Below are 20,958 nucleotides of genomic sequence, written 5' to 3' on the forward strand. Positions count from 1 at the left end.
GGACCCTCTGAAAATCTGATGGAAAACTATAGACACTTTTTCTTACAAAAATACACTTGTATACTCGTACATATTTAGGTATAACATTTGGTTTTCAATTTCAGGGGGTTCAGAGATTTCCTTAAGCCTAGGTTTAGCACCTCAAGCTAAGGAATTTTTCAACAGTTCAAAAGTCCACCCAAATTAAGCAATCAAATAATTCTTAACCAAATATCTATTGTGTACTCAGAATTCTCAGAAAAGGAATCTCAGATGTTGTCTATTGTTCAATTAATTACAGGATCACTGAATAAGACTAACAGAAAGATTTTAGTAACCAGTTCACAGTACCTATCACTACACCCCAGCATAATTTTTTAAGCAATATATAGATAGACAGATAGATAGATAGATAGATAGATAGATAGATAGATAGATAGACAAATCTATCTATATAGATATTATATATAATGTTATCTGGAAGTAACTAAAATTTGAAAATTTTAACTGAAATTCCAGAAAGCCAGAAGTTCTAGGAATAATGTGTAACTTAAAAAGCTACCTATAATTTTCTAGCCAATGGAAAACTAATGAATGACAAAGATAGGGTTATATGTTCTCAAAATAGTTTGAAAGAAGTTTAAAACAAACAAAAACATCAGCTGGGGGAGCCTACTCACTGATTTGCTATGCTTTAACTACTTTTCATTGAAAGGGAAAGGGAAGTTGGGAAGAAGAAAATTCTCTTTCTTTTCTCATCAGAATTAGGGACAATCTTAACAGAATTGAGAAAGCTGTAATAGCAACCAGCAAATAATTTAATATTCCTCTTCCATAATCTCTTCTCAGTTATGATTTTCCCTCATCATATTTACCAACTCTCTTAACCCATCCCCAACCCCATTATTGGAAATCCAAACAGTTGCTTACAGATTCCAAAGCCATCTGTATGGAAAATTGTCTCCCTTATATTTATAAACAATGTGATATAAATTGTAGTAGTCTTCTCAGGCTACACACTTACTCTAGTAAATTCTACTTTATAATTATTAAAAACAACGAGGGGGAGGAAAGGATGAATAGGCAGAGCACAGGGGTAAGGGGGGAGGTTAGAGAAACTATTCTGTATGATACAATGGTGAAGAAAGGTCATTATACATTTGTCAAAACCCACAGAATGAATGTACAACATCAAGAGTGAAACCTAGTGTAAACTATGAACTTTAGTTGATAATGATGTGTCAGTGTTGGCTCATTGATTGTAATAAATGTACCACTCTGGTGTGGGATGCTGATGGTGGGAGAAGCAGTAAATGGGCACTCTGTACTTTCCATTTAATTTTGCTATGAACCTAAAACTGCTCTAAGAAGTAAACTCAATAAATAAAACAGGAAAATAAAATTTTAAAAATAAAGACAAAACAAAAACAAAAATCCAACCAAATGAAAAAAACCCACCCCAGAATACACAGGTCAATATCATCAGAGGAATTAGTATTTGAAAAATGCAGATTCTCCAGTAGCATAGCAAAAGTCTGGTTATTAGAAAATATTAGGTTGGTGCAAAAGTAATTGTGGTTTTTACAATTATTTTTAACCTTTTAAACCGCACTTACTTTTGTACCAACCTAATATAAGGTTGGGAAAACATGTGCAGGCCAAATTCAGTCCACCTGAACAATTGTGCAAGTATCTCCTTTAAGATATGGTTGCAAAAAGTAATAATGGGTTTACCTCACTATTAGTACTATCATAACGATCACAAGGTATAGTTTGGCCCATCCAGGGTCAATGTGTCTATTGTAAAACTGAAAGTAGGCCCACCTATTTTCATTAATTTTGCACAGGTCTTCCAGGAGGCATTGGTTTACGCAGATAACCTAGTGCTATTGCTTTGTATTTATAGGTTTATTTAACTAAATGGGTGGGGGAACAGGGCACCATAGGGAGTGTATTATTTTCAGCCCTTTAGAGATTATACACCTCCCCCTCAAATTTTTAAATAGTTAATGGACTTCTACTAACGAGCTACTAACTAGGACTCTACTAATCAAAAATTTCTTCACTAATCTAGGCAAAGTCTGGAAAGCTTTGGTGAATGTTTAGTATTAATCTAGCACAGTATAAATTAAAATACAGAAAAATTCCTACCACAGACTATTTAATTCACCAGGTTTAAACTAACTATAATCTGGACCACTACAACTCAAGCTGTAAGTGAATTCATGTTTTAAAAGGGCTTTACTTTTTATTTTTTTTGGTTTGTGTTCAATAATTAACACAATTATTAGCACTTCATGTTAGTGCTAAATGTTGTCCCCATTTGTGTAATTACTCAGGGAAATGACTGGCAGTTAATGTGACACGGATGGGGACGTCTCTTCCCAGCTACTTTATTCAGATTGACGTTTCCTCCTGTGTTCTGCCTTCCTGGAACCGAGAATAGGAGAGTTGGGGACAAACAGAAATAAGTTATCAGATGTCTCACTGTACCTGAAAATCAAGGTGAAACTTCTAGCCATCTATATACTCCCTCACACTATCGTCCAGCCAGGCCAATTCCTTTCACCTCTTTACTGCCATCATGCTCTCTCCTGCTTCCAGAGTTTCACATACTGTACCTTTCTCTGCCTCTTACACTGCTCTTCACCTGGTTAAATTCCACTTATCCTTAAGGTCTCAGCTTCAACTTCATTTTTAGCAGGATACCTTCCTTGATCTTCACTCACCTCACTAGCTAAGATCCAATAGCACTATCGACTTCCCCGACCAGATACTTACCTCATTATGTTATTAGAGCTTGTCTGTCTTCTCCTGTCTTGTTTAGTTTCCTATTTTAAGCTATAGAGAAGGAGAGAGACCTTGTGTCTTATTGATCAGTATCTAGAAAACTGTAGGCATGTAGTAGGCACTAAAATATTTGTTGAATAAATCCATCTTTCTTATGGAAAATGGTCCAAAGTCACAGGGAGTAATTGGTAATATAAAAAATTTCCCCAAATTGTTGTTGGCAATACTTCCCTAACTGGCAAAATTGGCATCTTAGGTGGGGTAAGATCTTGCCAGTAACCTTTTGCTATGTCCCCTCTTTTATCTTTCCACAAGCATTCCCACAAAATGGGTGGATGTGGAGAAAAGCAGCAATCGGATCACCATTATCATGAACACCTGATTCCTGCATGCAGGCAAATTAATCATAATTTCTATCTCCAAAGCAAATGAGTTAGGGTTGCAGGGAAGAAGATCTGGAAAAAAGCTACAACAAAGTGATGATTCACATGGAATTCTTTTGCTAATTTGGCATGAAATCCTTTTTTGGCCCACTGCCACACACACACAAAAAAGGGATGATTCTATATTTAGACAACTTATAATGCCTTGTTCTATTCATATTTATTGAAAGTCAGCTAAGTATTTACACTTTGTCTCCCCTTTTCATATCTTCATAAATTCTGACCAAACCTAATTGTGCTAATGTTTTCTAAAGCCAAAGTCTTAATCAAGTCTATTCTTTTGGTCTTTCTTTGCTTCACTACCTATGCATTATGTTAAATTTTCTTACATTCTCGATTAAGTATGCCTCAGATTCCAACTCAGTCTCATGTATATCTTCATGCTAAATATAAGTGTCATGCCAAAGCCTGCCTTTCAAAAAAAAGAAAATCAATGCTGTATGTGTTAGTAATTAAAATTTTGAAATGACTCAAAGTGACTATGATGCAAATGGAATGGAAAAATTGGTCCAGTCAGCAGAACAAGGCTAAACAAGAGATTAACGTACAGAACCATACCTTCCTATATCGTGGAGTCAACTTCTGGCTACAACAGTTAGTAGTTATCAACACTAAAAATCTAGATACTTCAGTAAAGTAGTTTACTGATAGACATAACATTCACAGATACACTCTTGCATGTATAAACAGTCATAGACTAAAGAGAGAATACAGAAAAGAAAAAGAAGTAGTAAATTCCTTCACTTTGATTGCCAAGCTGCTAGTTTAGCAAAAAACGTTACACCTTGATTTTAAGTCATTACCAAATGAAACTAGTTTGGTTTCCTTAAGAGTTCTTATTTCATGATCCCCAAGAAGCCAAGCATGCAAATACTTTTACTTGTTAACATCACAGATAAAGGCACAGGGATGTGTCACAGAGACGCCCAATGGAAATAAGATTCATAAATAACTGTATTAACTGTAATTCTATTAAAGGACATTTTAGAGATGTACATGCCTGCATACATACTTATGATGAAATAAATTTTAAAATTTCATATTAAAATTAAAGGATATCTTTTAAATTTTAAATCTTTAAAATTAAGGATATCTTCCTTATAAAGTCTTCTAGTTTTATAAAGCAAAACAAAACAAAAAATTACCAAAGATTAATACAGTAATTTTTTTTTTAATAAAATACTTTCAAGGGAACAGAGTCATCAGTCTTTATGAGGCATTGATGCACTGAGCCACAGCCAGACTGAGCCTCATCATATTGCCCTGGAATTATTGACGGGAATAAGTTGAGAAGTTAGAAACTAAAACCAGAATAGAGCTACTAGTACTTTAGAGATGAAGTTCATTTTTCCATTTTGTATTTAACATGACTTCAGATTTAAAAGGGGGAAAGCAATTCAATAAGACACTTAAATCACTTTGTTTCCATGTAAAATTAAGAGGTGAAAGACAGCCAGAATTAGATCCGAATCTGAGCTGAGCTGCTTACTGTGAGCTGTGTAGCTATGTGAGCTTAGGAAAGTTTCTTAAGTTTTGACCATCAGCTCCCTCACCTGAAAAATAGGAATTGGAGTAGCCACCCCATGTAAAGTGCTTACCAGTTCACAAAGCCTGCCGGTTCATAGCATATAGTAATCCCTCAATAATAGTTTGGACTGTTATTACTACAATTCAGTATCATTCTTACACCCAGAATATAAGAATATAACATTTCCAAATTGTTAGCAAAGAATTCCGAGAAGCAGAAGTGTTAGTTATTGCTCTTACTATCTGTACTGTTAATTATTTATATTTGTATACTATTAACACTTTTAAACCACTTTCATATACAATTATCTTATTTGGCCCATAGGACTCTGAGAAAGGCTGGGTAGAGATTATCACCAGAAGGGTTAAATAAACTTGACCAAGGTCATAAAGTGAACTAACGGTAGAGCTAAGGTTAAAACCCCAATTCTCTGTTAAGTGATCTTTTCATGGCAAGTTAAAGTAAGAGTAGATTTTGTCATCACCACAGGTCTATCATCTCTGGTCCAAATCCCCTGGAGCCAAATGTGTTTTGCAATTCAGATAAGAAATCATGGATTTGGATTTCAAAAGAGTTTGCTAGTGGTTATGAATCAATCAATAATAATGATCTGGCAATGCGTGGAAAGGAATACAATAACATAAAAGCATCAGACATGGTTTACTCTGTTATCTTTGCAGAAAGCAAATAACGTTGCTGGGATCACAAGATTAACAATAACCATTAAATAAGTAAGTGTTTCACTGAATAATGACTTTAAACAATGGTTCAGATAAAGAAAAATCAGTGAGTTGCAGAAGTTGGAATAGCTTTGTGGCACCCGAGATTTGATGTGTTCTCTGAAGGAAAGATACAGAGAGGAAGAAAAGGAACTAATATTTAGAAAGGAAGGCTTGGGGTGGGGGGTGGGGCGGGGGTGGTGATAAATAGGCAGGTAATGATGAGTCATATGCAAAGATAGTTTGATCAAATGAACATAACATGGTTACAGTTGGGATACAGGGATACACTCGGGAAACTTTGACTCCAGGTTATATATTAGGAAATAGTAGGGGAAAAGGTTGACAAGAGCCAAATAATAGAAGACCAAAAAAGACAGGAATTCAATTCTAATATAGTAGGCAGTGACAAATTACTAAGAGTTTGCAAAGAACTGAGTCTATGATCCTCCAAATTATCCTGAAACTTAACTCAAATTCTCCCTTTACAGAAATTCTATGACTGTATTGAAACTAAAGATACAAAGCCTGGTTACAAATCCTAAGGAGTAAACTACCAGGGAAAGGAAGATAGTATTTTCAATATATAGAATGAAGAGTGTGAACAAGTTAGAAAACAAGTAATGTTCAAAGGGGATAACTTATTCTTAATATTCTGATTATAGAAACTTGAAGCAAATAAGACATAATTATAACAAATGCCAATTACAGATGGTGGATATATGAATGTTGTTTTATAATTCACTGACCTTTTATTCTATTTAAAAAATATCCCAAAATTTAAATAAAAAAAAAGAATTAGGGGGTAATAGTAAAAAAAAGTTTTCTCAAAGGATTTGACTTTATACAATTACTTGAAAAATCAGAATACAAAAATCAAACAAAAATAATAAAGGATTTATGTAGGAGCCAAAAGCAAAAGGTATTGAGACTGAGTGACAAGTGCCATGGTTATAGTTTTTAATGATGAGGATACTGGAGAGCAAGGCTCAGGGCAGTAACAAAACACAAAATAATCTACTATACATCAATATTAAGTTTTACAGACAGTAGGATTTTCAGTAAAGAGATACAGTGAAGATAAAGGCTAGACAGAAACAAGGGGAAATTTCCTTAGTGATACCGTTATAGGGAGACATAAGGAAAGATTAGTGTGTTTTTTAACCTCATCACCTGATTCCTCTTGATCTTTCAGCACTTAGTCTAACCTTCAATGCTGCTTCCTGACACCTTTCACATTCTGGTCTTTCATTATTTAACTCTTTGCAGAGGTTATTAAACTTATCATGTAAGAGTCTTATCACAACCATACTGTAAATTTTTCCAAAGAACCATAGAGGATTTTTTTTTTAATTTCCCAGAGCACCCTGCATAGAATTTTATACAAGTTTGTTTAATAAATATTGAGAGCCTATGCTTAAGTGGTGCCTGACAGACCACAAATCACAGACAAAGACAATAGAGTTCTGGTATGAAAAATAACAGTCATCGTCATCAATTATTTATATGTCCTATGGCCAAAATCTTCATTTAAAAGCCAGTAAAGGCAAATTCAAAAGACAAAATAAAAACCCAGGGATAAGAAAAACAACTTAATTCAGAACATAGATGTTTTCACAACCATATAATTTTAATAGCCAATATCAACAATCATTGAGGGACTGAAAAATTTGAAATGGGATTTGGAACAATCTTGTGATCTTATCTAAACTGTAAAAATTTTAAAACACGGGAGGAGACATCACATTATAAGACTAACAAAAGTGAGAAATCACAATTGACAGCTGAGAAAATAAAAACTAGGAAAAAGCAATTGAAAAATAATTCAATCACTGAGAGAAGTGACTCTTATGTATCTCAGTAGCCCCACAGTATACTACATTATGCATAGTATAAAAACTAATGACCAATAAATAAGACTGATTCATCCAAAAATATTATCTTATGTTTAAAATACTTTAAGATGATGATCAGGTGTGCAAATCATTTTAATAGTCAACAACTATTTTTGGTAGCAAGAAAAAGCATGTTCTAATTATTTATAAAATTCACTTATATAAAATACCTTATTCCCTAATAATGCAAATAAAGTTCATATTACTAAATAATAAAAAGTCACAAAAGTAAGTTAAAAAGACCCTGAGGTGGTTTAATCACCTTAGAAAGTCTAAATAAGAACAATGTGGGACTCATATCCAAAACGTACAAAGAAATCTTAAAAGTCAAGAAGACAACCCAATTTAAAAATAGGTCAAAGATCTGAACAGACACTTCACTAAAGAGATACAGATGACAAATAAGCATATGTAAAGATGTTCAACATCCTATATTAGGAAATTGCAAATTAAAACAATCACACACTTATTAAAAAGGCTAAAATCCACAACACTGACATCAAATGCTGATGAGACTCTGAAGCAACAGGAACTCTTATTCACTGCTGATGGAAATACAAAATGGTACAGCCACTTTGGAAAACACTTTCTTATACAATTAAACATAATCTTACCATATGATGCAGCAATTATGTTCCTTGGTATTTACCAAGTGCACTGAAAACTTATGCCCATACAAAAACCTACACATGAATGTTTAAAACTTTATTCATAATTGCCAAAACAAGAAGCAACCAAGATACACTTCAATAGGTGAATAAATGAACTGTGGTACAGCCATACAATGAAATATTCTTCAGTAATAAAAAGAAATGTGGGCCGGCCCGGTGGCTCAGGCGGTTGGAGCTCCGTGCTCCTAACTCCGAAGGCTGCCGGTTCGATTCCCACATGGGCCAGTGGGCTCTCAACCACAAGGTTTCCAGTTCAACTCCTTGAGTCCCTCAAGGGATGGTGGGCAGTGCCCCCTGCATCTAAGATTGAACACGGCACCTTGAGCTTAGCTGCTGCCGAGCTCCCAGATGGCTCAGTTGGTTGGAGCGCGGGGCTCTCAACCACAAGGTTGCCGGTTCAATTCCTCGAGTCCCCCAAGGGATGGTGGGCAGCGCCTCCTGCAACTAGAAACGGCAATTGGACCTGGAGCTGAGCTGCGCCCTCCACAACTAACACTGAAAGGACAACATCTTGAAGCTGAACGGCACCCTCCACAACTAAGATTGAACGATAACGACTTGGAAAGAAGTCCTGAAAGTACACACTGTTCCCCAATAAAGTCCTGTTCCCGTTCCCCAATAAAAAAAAAAAAAGACAAGAAATGAGCTATTAAGCCACAAAAAGACCTTAATTTCATACTGCTAAATGAAAGAAACTAATCTGAAAAGACTACATACGATACGACTCCAACTATATGACATTCTGGAAAAGGCAAAACTATGGAGACAATAAAAAGACCAGTGGTTGCCAAGGGTTTGGAGGGAGGAAAAGAGGGATGAACAGGTGGAGCACAAGTAGTTTTTAGGGCAGTAAAACTACTCTGCAGGATACTCTAACGGTGGACACCTGTCATTGTACATTTGTCAAAATGCATAGGATCTACAATACAAACAGTAAACTCTAATGTAAACTATGGACTGGAGTTAATAATAATGTATCAGTATCGGTTAATATTGTAACAAATGTGTAACAAATGTACTACACTAATACAAGATATTAACTAGAGGGGAAACTCTGGGGAATGCATGCAGGCAGATGGGAACTATATACCTTTTGCTCAATTTTTCTGTAAACCTAAAACTGCTTTTAAGTATCTCTATTTAAGAAGAAAAAAAGAACAATGCCAAGGGAAGAAATTTGATAACTTCAAGAGGACTATCCAAAGTAAATTTAAGAATTCAGTACTTATATATAAAACATTTAGGCAAAAACCACAGAAGTAAAATAAAAATGAAGTGAAAATTCAGAACAATCTATGCCAGTTTTGTCGTATCAGCCCATGCCTGATCAACTGCGGATTATAGAACAGACCTGATAGTTTTTCCTCAGGAGATTCTGACTAGACAAAAATGAGAAAGATAATGCAAAATAAAATTCACAGATGTTGATCCAGAGAAGTGCAACACAATATCATGCTGCAGATTAAAGTCTATGTGGAATAATCCTAATTCACACAGAAATGCATGGTTAGTGAACAGAAAAGAGACATTTATTCATACTATAATTTGTTGTCTAAAAAAGTTAACCACTGCTTTTTAAAGAGTACTGGCTCAAACTGTAGTACCTATAAATAACAACATGATAGAACAGATTCCTTATATTTCTCTAAAATCTGATATTTCATTTGACCTATAGGATTATTTGAAAAATAGGAATGTGAAGTCTTTTATAGACAGTGCAAGGACTCCTAGGGTCATCACAGCTTCCATTCACACACACATTGATTATTTTCTGAATGATTTCTGTAGGCATTTAATGTGTGACTCCTGAAGTATACTATCCTTGGAAATATCATGCTTATAGGATTGAGTAATCCTTAAGAGGAGGCAATGCCTAACAATGTCGTCATCAGTCTTTACTTCCTGTAGAGCTTCAAATTCAGCCTTCTAACCTAGGACAGGTTCTGTCAACCACCCAATTACTAACCATACAGAGTAAGCAAAGATAGAATAACAGGTCTTTGAAAGGAAGGGACTACTCAATCTTTCATTCAACAAATATTTACTGAGGGCCTCCTATATATTAAGCACTATTCCAAGTGCTAGGAATACAACCTAGAGCAAAATATTAAAATATTTTTGCCCTCATGGTGATTATATTCTTATGTGTCTACATGGTCACCATACCATTTCTACTAGGCCCAGCATTCTCCTGTCTTTGGAAATGTAGCAAGGTTAACCTGGTGGTCTGATTTATTTTATAAAATTTATAAAAATTTCAAGATTACTATACAGTTATTACTTCTTACCTGGTCCTGTGTTGACAATAACGTAAACAGAGTTTCCAATGCTGCTCTTCGAACAGAGGATATAGTGTGATGCAAAAAAGGCCAGACACGTGGAACTAAAACTGTGAGTGACTGCTGAATACTAATAAAGAAGATACAAGTTAATCTTACTCATTCCCAGTTGAAACTCTGTTGATACATTATTTAAATATCATTTCCTTGTGGATCTAGTATCTTTTTTGATGAACAAATTCCTAACAGATAATACAATTTTCATATGAACATTCATTTAACACCCTCATTCAAAACTGTTATAGCACAAAAATAGCTGGAGCAAAGTCATAAAAAGTAGTAGAAATATTAACATTAGTTTCGTCTGTGGCACTAATGTTATGAATTACTTTTATCAAATTAGAATTTTCCAATATAACTGCCCTTATTCTCAATCTGTTCTTACTTAGGAAAATGGGACATGTATCTTACGGGATTACTAACCCTTACCCCTTTCCCACGGCTAACCCCAATGGGTAGCCATTGGATGCACATAACTTACATCCCCATTTGAGGCCATCTCTGCTACATATCTAATGAGCAAGAGGTGGTGTGGTAGTAGCTAAGAAATTTTTTAATCCTGATTTAGCATTACTAAGTTAAGAAAACTCTTCTTTCTTACTGATTTTAAATGGGAAAGCAAGCATCTAGGTTAACAACTTGGACCTGAGGATTCCTGTCACATCCATGAGTAATTTGTAAAAGTCATCTGGAATTAGGAAATGACTTATAAGTGGGATTTGAAATATATACACTTCTGTAGAAGAAGATAGGAATAAAAAAGAATATGTCAGTATCACTATTTATCTGTTCTTTTGTGGTTCCTCTCAGGAGGCCTACCTTTTAACATTATTTTCACTACTTGAAAGTTTGTATAAACATCACTTCTTACATTAATTTACACATTTAGTACACATGCACACACAGACAAAACCGACTCAAAATATATAAAAACATTATAACAAGGTCTTGTTAGTAGTATAACTGTTCATGCTCCAAAAGACATGCTGCATTTCTTTTTATATAAACTGGAAAGTATCTACCAAATATCACAATGTATGTAGCAAATTTTCTAATAAGGCAATTTTGAAAAACAAAATCAAAATCTTTATTATTTCACATTGAATTAACAGAATTTTCACTACATTCTTTCATTTTCTTACATCATGCAGCTTTCCTGACACTATCTACTTGGTAATTGAAAAAAAACCAAAACAAAAAACCCAAGTCCTTATTTAGGGCAGCTGTCAACAAACTAAGACCCACAGTCCAAATCCACTCTGCCTGGTTTTTCAAATAGTTTTATTGGAACACAGGCACACTCATTCCTTTATTTATTGTCTATGGCTGCTGTTGTACTACAATGGCAGAGCTGAGTAGTTTTGACAGAGATTATATGGCCCACAAAGCCAAAAATATCATCTGCCTTAAAAGAAAACAATGTGCCACCCCCTAACCTTATAAGGGTACTTAAAAACTTGTATTTTGCAACTTGAGCGGGGTTTCACATAGATTAACTCATTTATTCCCTAGAGATTTTATTATTTCTGAAGGCATCTGAAAATTAGGAAATCTCATATATATACCACCACCTCAAATTTTTCTCTTCATTTGCTTTCACAGGCACTTATTTTGCTCTTCCAACTTGTGGGCTGTCCAACTAGCCTAAATTTAACATTGAAGTACTACCAGTAGGACAGTATTATTTGAAACATTCTCTACATGTTTTTCATGTATCTATGATTTTCATTGGTAATAGACTCATCTACAGAGCCAGAAATAATTTATAATCATAATCATATGAACATTCACTCAATACCCTCACTAGGCTAACACCAGTAATTAATTTTCCCATCTGTGCTTTTTTTTTTAAAGTTGCATATGAATTTTTCTTCTGTATCTCCAAGGATACTATTAATAGAAACAGTAACATTCAGGAGCCAGTCTAAAAGACATTAATCAACTGAGTTTCATTTCACATATCAGGTCAGAAAAATAGGTTACACTTTAAATGTTTTGACTTATGTTAGTGGCTTTACCCAATCTCTGCCTTTGGACATTATATTACATTATTATGCATTCCCTTCCTGATGAGTAATTCTTGAAATCAAGAAGAGTTGAAATGAACATTATAAAGAGAAAGTTCACAGAGCAGCAAATTTTGGAAAATGTAATGCTGATGCTCAATGATAATTCTGTTAACTAAACGTCACTAAATTAGGTTAAAATTCTATATTCTAGGGGTAGAGGTGAAAATAATATGCAATAATTATATTTCTAAAATCAACTATTATAGGAGGACTAAGATGAAGAATTCTATAACTGAAGTAAACCAAGTGTAAAAGAATATGACCTTTTAAACTTCTGCCTCAAATGTGCTGGTCATTAGATAGTGAAGAAGGCCTCCTCAAAATAGTAGTCTGTGCCATCCCCAACTTACAATAATGTTCTTAAAGGGGCTAGACTATTGTACTTTAAGACTTAATTATTTGGAAATTTATCTAAACACTTTTTACTTTATTCCACTAACTAGAAATAATTACCTGCATTGTTGGACCTGAGGATAAGTTAACAGGGATGAAAGAAGAGTCATAATACTATTTGTTGAAGCTGTTAGATCATCCAGTTCCAGAAGAGCATCCCATAATGTATTTATAATGAAGGGTACCTATAAGATCAGTTATTAAGAAAAGTTATTAATTTTACACGAAATTGTATCCCAGAAGTCACTAGTGATTCAACAACACATATAATCCCAATGACCTTGGATAGTGCCAGTTGTGAGCAAAGTTAAGGAGACATTATTTGCCTTTAACAGCCCGCTACTCCTCTTTTTAATGTCACTCACCATCTACTCTGCTCTTCCCTTCCTAATCAGACGCATAATGGAAGGGAGAATTCAGGAAATAAGACAGTCAATACTTCACTTTATGTAAAAAACTAAACTTTGAAAACGATACAGTATAGACACACAAGACATGACCCTCTAATTTTAATTTATTTAAAACAGTACTAATCATCACAAAAACAAATTTCAGTTTTAAAATACTACTTGCTGCGCTCCCAAATATATGTAGTCGGGTTTTGATAACACACAGGAAAGTCAGACAGACCTTAAAAAAAGCACTTCAAAAAAGGAGACCAGATTTAAAAACCAAAATCAGAACAAACAAAAATCTCATATGTCTAAAAATCAGGAGTAAAATAAAGAAGAAATGTTTGCTTTCTTCTCAGGGAAGTTCCCTACATATTGTGTACATGAAGGGGAAGTAGATTAATAGACACATTGACTTTTCCCAAGGATAATGTATAATCGAGATCGCAAACATCTGTCACAAAAAAATGGAGGATGAAGGAGAAAAAAGTACTTAATGTTTTTCCTAATACTCTACACCTCAAATGTAAACAAGCTTTAATGGAAGAAAATGTACAAATATTAAATTTACCTTTTGTGTCTGAAGATACACAAGGCTTTCTACCACAGGTACTAATGATGCTGCAGCAACAGCTCTGACATCATCATCAAGGTCCTGGAGTCCTTCAATTATTTTAGTTAAAACTTTAGGCAATAAAGTATTAATCACATCCTGTAAAATAGTACAACAATAGATTAACTTTCCATAGGACAAATGTTGTGCTTAAACATTTTTTATTAAATTTGCTGTATGAAAACATAAATTTTAATCTTTATTTAAGAAGAATCACAAACAGAAAAGAAAAATAACATCAGTAGAAGCCTATGCAGTTAATCGTATTTGAAAAAGACTACAACAGAATTACGTACATTATTATTCAGTGTGACTTAAAACATCAGAACGTCCTCTCAAGGTAAGACTATGAATTCCCTGTGTGAACACACACACGCACACAAACATACCCCTGGTACTAGAACCTTAACTTCTGTTTCTCATTTAACCCCACTGACAACCAAAAAGGGTATGAGAGAAGAGGGAAGGGAAAGCCAGCCCCTTCCTGTTTCTCATTATTCCAATCCACTCTCTTTTCAAGTTCTCCAACACAGTCTGCCTACAGAGGCCACTCCTGTGATCACAATGGCATCTCACCTAGAATTGGTCCTGCTAAGAAGTAGGAAAAGGTTTCCAAACCTAATTAATCATCTTTAGATTTGTACTTAAATTCTTATTAGCATCACCTATCTCTATGACACTACCTCACGAAGGCAAATCTTGAAGGGCTGGCTTATCTGTAACACAAAGTAAGTATCTAGGGCCTTTTCATATTATTAATGAAAATAAACTAAGAGGGGAAAACACTCTGCATAAATGCTTCAAAAACTGAAGTTTTACCTGACGAACTGCCAAGGCATATTTTATCCCCAGTAGACCACCATGTCTAACTTCCCACTGCTCTTGTGTAAGTAACTTAAGCAGCACATCCACAGTCTTATGAACTCCTGTTTCATTCATGTGTTTTAACACCACACCTAATGTTTGGGCACAAGTTTCACGAACTGGTGCCACAACCTACAAATGAGAAAGAAAGAAAACTCCTATTTGCAAAAAACTTATTTTGTTGCATCTGAAATTTGATTGGGCAAAGCCTCCCTTAGGTGATACTTACCTCATCAGAAACAAAGTCTCCAAATCTGTCTAATGCAAAAACACAAAGGAGTCTAATAACCAAGTCTTCCAACCACTCTTGATGCTGCTGAATCATCTGTTAAACAATCAATTTTTCGTAACAAAGATCACACTTTGTATTAGGGGTTGGGGAAACATATTAGGTCCAAAACAGAAACTAAAATATTGGGATGGATTATTTTATTAATAGCTATAGGAACAACAACCAAAATATATTAGAGTCCCAACTTTGATTATTAATTAGATTCACGTATACTACAGCAACGTCTTTAAAATTCATGAATTCTATTACTACTTGAGCTCCAAGAGAAATTAAGAAACTACTTAAGGTTGCTCTAATGTTAATTCTATCTGTCATTTATCTATTATCTATCCTATTACCAGTGTCTCCATTGTTCACTGACCTCTAACCTATCCTCTTATACCTCTTACTCTACTTTCCAATCCATTATATCCTGCTCAAGTACTTTTGCTTATACATTTTTCCACTCAATGTGTCTGTATATATCTTTTCCCTGAACTCGTTCTTCCCATCTGTAAATAGTCTTTTTCCTAAACTTTTTATTTTTTTCTTCGTAATCACTTTTCCTTATTTGTTCTTATTTACCTCTAATTTCTATTTCATGGCACATGCTCTGTTACTTCCCTGTCTTGGAAAAAGAGACCAATAACTGAAACTTGGCGATAACTGCTGCTTTACTACTTACCTCTTCCAAAGTGCTATCTCCCATTTTACCACCGCTTTTACCATGAGCTTTAAGGATTTCCCTAAGGCCAGTGCCTGCACCATGTCGAACCTAACAACCAAGAAGCAAATGTCAGAGGTTAAATGCTTAAGAAACTGAGTTTAACTTTTCTTCAATTTGAAAAAGGAATTATTAGATTTTTAAGAAGTTAGAATAAACTAACTAGCACTTCACAAGAATGTCTTTTACTTCTATTATCCAAGAAGAATGACATATATGAATTTTATAATTTTGCTTATGTGGAACTTTTTTTAAATGAAACTAAGAAAAATAGCTATTCTAAAATCCTCCTGAGATATTACCCATTTGGCTGTCCCTCCTCTACTGTCTACTTGCATTTAGCATGTGATAATACTGTGATAAGCAAAGAAGAAAGTATCATATATTGTTCTTTACAGCCCCAGCATGAATATTTTAGAAATACATGCATCAAAGCTAAGTTCTAAAGCTTCCGGTGTTAAGTGTCAAAGGAAGACAATTCAAATAAAACATCTTATGACTAATACTTCACCGAAGCCCTACAGCCTTCTGAAGTGTCATCTGGAGGGAAGAAAGAGGCCACTGACACTGCATCCACTTATTCAAGATCCCATGTTGAGTCAAGACTTGAATAGCTTTAAATAGAAGTACATCAACGAGCAGGAAGGCTGCTAAAAGATATTCCAAACTAGTGTTTTTTTCAATTACTCAAAGGCCAAGCGAATTGGGACAAAATAGTTTGAAACTACCAACTCTCAACTTCAATCAGAGGAACTTCACTTTCATCTCTTTTACATAATGGGACCTGTTAAAGGTTTTCTTTGAAGAAATATATCTGAGGCCAAAAAGCTGGTGTGGAAACTAATGCTTTTAATCAAAACTGTCTACATCTAAAGGAAATGTCTGTCTGGGAGATGTATTATAGCTAAAAGAATGAAACAAATAATTCACTAAAGAAATACACCAAAAAGGGTTTGAAAGGTGAAAATCAGCCTAAAGTTCTCTACTTAGAAGGTGAGTGATATTAAGTACCCTGACCAGTGATCCTGAGGGACACAAAGGAAGAATAAGGACCATGAAAAGATAGGTTGTGCTTGACATGGTTCCCTTCATTAGCAAAGAAAACAAAGCTATCATTGATAAAAAATAAGTCATCATTTAAAAAGTAAATAAGGATAATGTGAAACACAATGAATTTAAGAGGATCTATTATTTGAACAAATGTTTTGCCATATTCATTTATATGGTTTATTTAAAATTTCATGTATCAAATAATTAAGATTAACCACTTAATTTCTGAGCAAAATGTATCTTACTACTAGTCTTACTGATGAACGTAAAACAGGTCAATGAATTCTTGCCGATCAAATTAGAGAGAAATTGTAATGAAGAAATCGTACCTCCCAGGAGGGATTAAAAAGATCATTGCAAAGTTCTTCGCAAAAGCTTTCCAAAGGCCATTCGTTTGTCTGAATGAGAAAAACAATATTACTACTAATTCAAAAGGTCTATTTTATGCCAATGGTTTAATTAATTTTAAAAAGTGTACTTATTTGTAGGTCTAGTAATAATAATCAGGTTTTTAAAATTTTTAATAACTAAAATTTTTACTAATGAAGTAAAGATGCTTACAAGATTTTTAATAAAATTTCTTTCAATTGACAGATTAAATACTATCTACTAACAAATTAGTATGAAAAAATTATAAACAATTTCAAAGGACACTTTAGGACATTTCAATAGTACCTCTTCAATTAAGGAAGAACTGTCTGGAATATTATCAATCAAGACTTTGGAATCATTTGCAGACTGATTAATAACAACATTCGCTATTTTTCGTCTCTTTTCTTCTGGTTCCCCATCAGTGCTATCATTGCTAAAAAATAAAAGTCACCATTTAAAAAGTGAGTAAGTATAATGTGAACCACAATGAATAAGAGAATGCATTGTTTGAACAAATGTTTAGCCATATTTGGTTTATATGGTTTATTTAAAATTTCACGTATCAACTAATTAAGATTAACCACTTAATTTCTGAGCAAAATATGTTACTTTTATTGATGAATGTAAAATAGGTCAATGAATTCTTGCTTTCAAATTAGATCTCAAATTTAACAAGTCTTTTTTTTTCTTCCTCTCTACAATCAGCTCCTCTTTTTATTTTAAATTCCCTTAGTCTAACAACCTAAATCAGGCCCAGGTATAACTTTTTTAGGCTGTTGTACCCTGGAGAACTCTAATATAGTAAGTGATACACTATAACCTTCCTAGTTCTTGAAAAATAGAGATAAGCCAATAGAAAAATGAAAACTATGTCTAGAAAATCTGAGGAAATGCTATTTTATGACTAAAAGACCAAAAATATTGAGGCTAGTCTAATAAAATATTACTATTCAGAATTAACAGAAAGGAATAGTTAGCACCAGTAAGGTATATACAGCATTATTTTCTATAAATATTCCCCCATCTCAATAGTGTAATTTATTTGACCAACCCTTTTTTTCTATAAAGTGATGAAAGAAATCTAAGTCTCTAAGCCTTCCTAATCTCACTCCCTATTATTTTTACCCTATTTCTTTCTAATCTAGCCACACTGGACATCTTACTGTCCTCGAACTTGTTTGTCATGTTTCCACTTCCAGGCATCTGTCAGATACTCACAGAGCCAGCGAGCCGAGCATCCGGACTTCTTTCACATTTACTGAAAAGTCACCTCTGTGAACCCCTCTTTGAACAGCCTATCTAAAATTTCAAAGTCTCTACCCACAAAACATTTCACATGTTCATTCCTTGCTTTATCTCTTTTTTCCTTCTTACTCCTTATCATTAATATGCAATTTACTTATTTATCTTGTTCCTCATCTATCTTTCCCTCTAGAACGTAAGCTCCACAAAGACAGAAATCTTACCTATTTTACTCACTACAGTACCCTGAGGGCCTAGAATAGTATCTGGCACACAGACTGTACTCAGTAAATATTTGTGGAATGAATCATAAACTCTGAAAAATAAAGTCTAATATTTCCAACATTCAAATATTTGGGTAAAAGTGCTTATATAAATAGAAGCCAGTGGAAGCACTTACTAAGTAACTCTATGATCCTAATGAGCAGTTAATTTAAAAAACTCTACAGTTAACAAGCTCAATCAAGTTTTTATCTTTAAAAAAGCCACAAATAAAAATTTATACCAAGTAGATGTTTATTATTTACCCTCCTTTGTGCTTAGCTTTTAAATAAACACTTTTCAGCTTTATATGAATGGAAAGAAAAACAAAAGTTTCTGTCATCTGCAATAAGTTTATTTTCATAGGCTCCCCTGTGTTTAATTCATCAATTACACAAGCATTTCTTGAATACCACTACAGATTCTGATTTAATAAGAGATAAGTGGGGCCCAAGAATCTGCATTTTAACAAGTCCCTCAAAATGCTTCTGAAGGAGGGTGTTCTGAACCCTTTTGAGAAAGGCTGCTCCAAGCCATACCCAGATACCACTTTTATTAACTCATTACGAAAGTGAGGACGGTGACTTGAACCAGAGTTCTTTCCTACAACAGGACTAGGTAAACAAACCTGGATTATTATCCGTTATTTGGTTAGCCCCCAACCTAGGGAACAGGTGATGCAATACTATAACAGTTCTCACTTTAAGAGTACAGTATTCTTAACTGGTGGCCCTTGGACCATCACCTCTCTGACTTCACTCTTTACTACCATCACTTCTGTCCACCCATCCTAGCCATACTGCCTTTCTTTCTGTTTCTTGAATATTCCATGATTAAGGCATTTACATTTGTTTCCTCTGCCTGAAATTCGCTCCACTTGGAAAATCTTCAGCCCTCACTGGAGCTCATAATTAGCAAGAAAAAATCTGCATATGTAGATTTTTCTGTGGAAATTATCCTACTCCCTAGTAATAGTAAATACTCTGAAAATTGGGCGAGACAATCCAAATGGTACTCCACAGTTAAAGACAAAATGTTTTTAGAAATCAAGCAGACACAGATTTAAGCTATACAACATACTGTTTTAAATGCATAGGCAGAAAAAGATTACTACCTCTTCTCATTAGTTTCCACAGCATCCCTGGATCTCTGTTTTGCAAATAACTTGGCCATTCTTTTAGCTTTGTTTTTTTGTCTATTGCTCATTCCTGCTCGAAATTCTGAGTCAATCAATTCAGCTGCCTGGAGAGTCTGAAAGAATAAAAGAACACTGAGTTTGACCTTTAAAATTTAAAATAAATATCCGTAGTCTCAGCCTCAGAAGAGGAGTAAGTCTATAAATTTCACTATATACAAATTGATCATTATTTTCGACAGCTTAATTCTATTCTTCCTTTCCTATTCTTCCAGTTCCCAAGAGATGCTCGTCTGTTTCTTAACTTTTCTTATGTTACAGGTATGGCACAAATGTATGATCCTAACTCACTTGAAGAGATAAGATTTCAAAACACCCATAATACCAGCCAAAAGAATAAAGAATGTCAATGACAGAAACTGATCATCTGCTGAAAAAAATAAAAATATTACAGCCAGAATTGATCCAGCATCCTATAGTCAACTTAGCCCATAAGCTCTCTTCCTCTTAAGCACTTCCCTGCATACTGTTTTTTCTCTCTTTTCTACTCATGGGAAGACACTATAAAAGCTATGACATAGAAATGCTCTGAGCCCAAGCTTAAAAGTCCTTTCTGCCCTTAACTGATTAAGAGTCAAATGAAATTTACAAGCTACAACCAATTAATGTCACTGGTGTGGATGCCATGCTACAGTCTTGGTCCAGATACCATTGGTACACAGATAAGGCAATTCAACAGTGATAAATAAGCCTATGGCAACAACTGACCATAGATTAGTTGGGTCTATGACAACTCCCAAAGGCCCACGACAACCAAACTTGGATCTTGCAAACCCTAATTTGGTTGTTGCCAATCCATATCCAACTATTCTTTATATAGATTATTTTCTCTAATACACCTGCCCATTCATTTTCTTACAACATGCTCAATTACTACACTATGATCACATTACATTTTTGTTCTTTATTTTATTTTCTTCATTTTTTTATTTACTTCTTATGCTTCCCTTTGTACCCCATTTCTTTGCATTCCTTCCTGCCATTATATTTTCTGCCTCTTTATACTCTTCTTTTTCCCTTCGGTATGTGCAATTTTTTTTTTCTTGTCTGCAAAAGTTATTTATCATCACACATACTCCAACCCTAAACAGTGTAGTTTACAAATCTAATGATTTAGAGAACAACTACTATAAAGGCCCATTTTCTAC

General features: G+C 34.3%; 1 protein-coding gene across 2 annotated transcripts in view; it reads right to left on the reverse strand.

Annotated features, from left to right (window-relative positions):
* The window catches only part of BTAF1 (B-TFIID TATA-box binding protein associated factor 1), a 90,450-nt gene that overhangs the window by 39,160 nt on the left and 30,332 nt on the right, over positions 1 to 20,958 (reverse strand). For both annotated transcript variants that reach the window (XM_081073948.1, XM_081073947.1), the window contains 9 exons: positions 19,730 to 19,866; positions 17,416 to 17,545; positions 17,070 to 17,138; positions 15,652 to 15,741; positions 14,925 to 15,020; positions 14,651 to 14,827; positions 13,790 to 13,930; positions 12,887 to 13,011; positions 10,314 to 10,434 (listed from right to left, as the gene is read on the reverse strand). In XM_081073948.1, coding sequence (XP_080930074.1) covers positions 10,314 to 10,434; positions 12,887 to 13,011; positions 13,790 to 13,930; positions 14,651 to 14,827; positions 14,925 to 15,020; positions 15,652 to 15,741; positions 17,070 to 17,138; positions 17,416 to 17,545; positions 19,730 to 19,866 — 1,086 coding nt within the window. The remainder of the gene's footprint in view (positions 1 to 10,313; positions 10,435 to 12,886; positions 13,012 to 13,789; positions 13,931 to 14,650; positions 14,828 to 14,924; positions 15,021 to 15,651; positions 15,742 to 17,069; positions 17,139 to 17,415; positions 17,546 to 19,729; positions 19,867 to 20,958) is intronic.

Source organism: Rhinolophus hipposideros (genome assembly GCF_964194185.1).
Source record: "Rhinolophus hipposideros genome assembly, chromosome: 15".
Lineage (NCBI taxonomy): Eukaryota > Metazoa > Chordata > Mammalia > Chiroptera > Rhinolophidae > Rhinolophus > Rhinolophus hipposideros.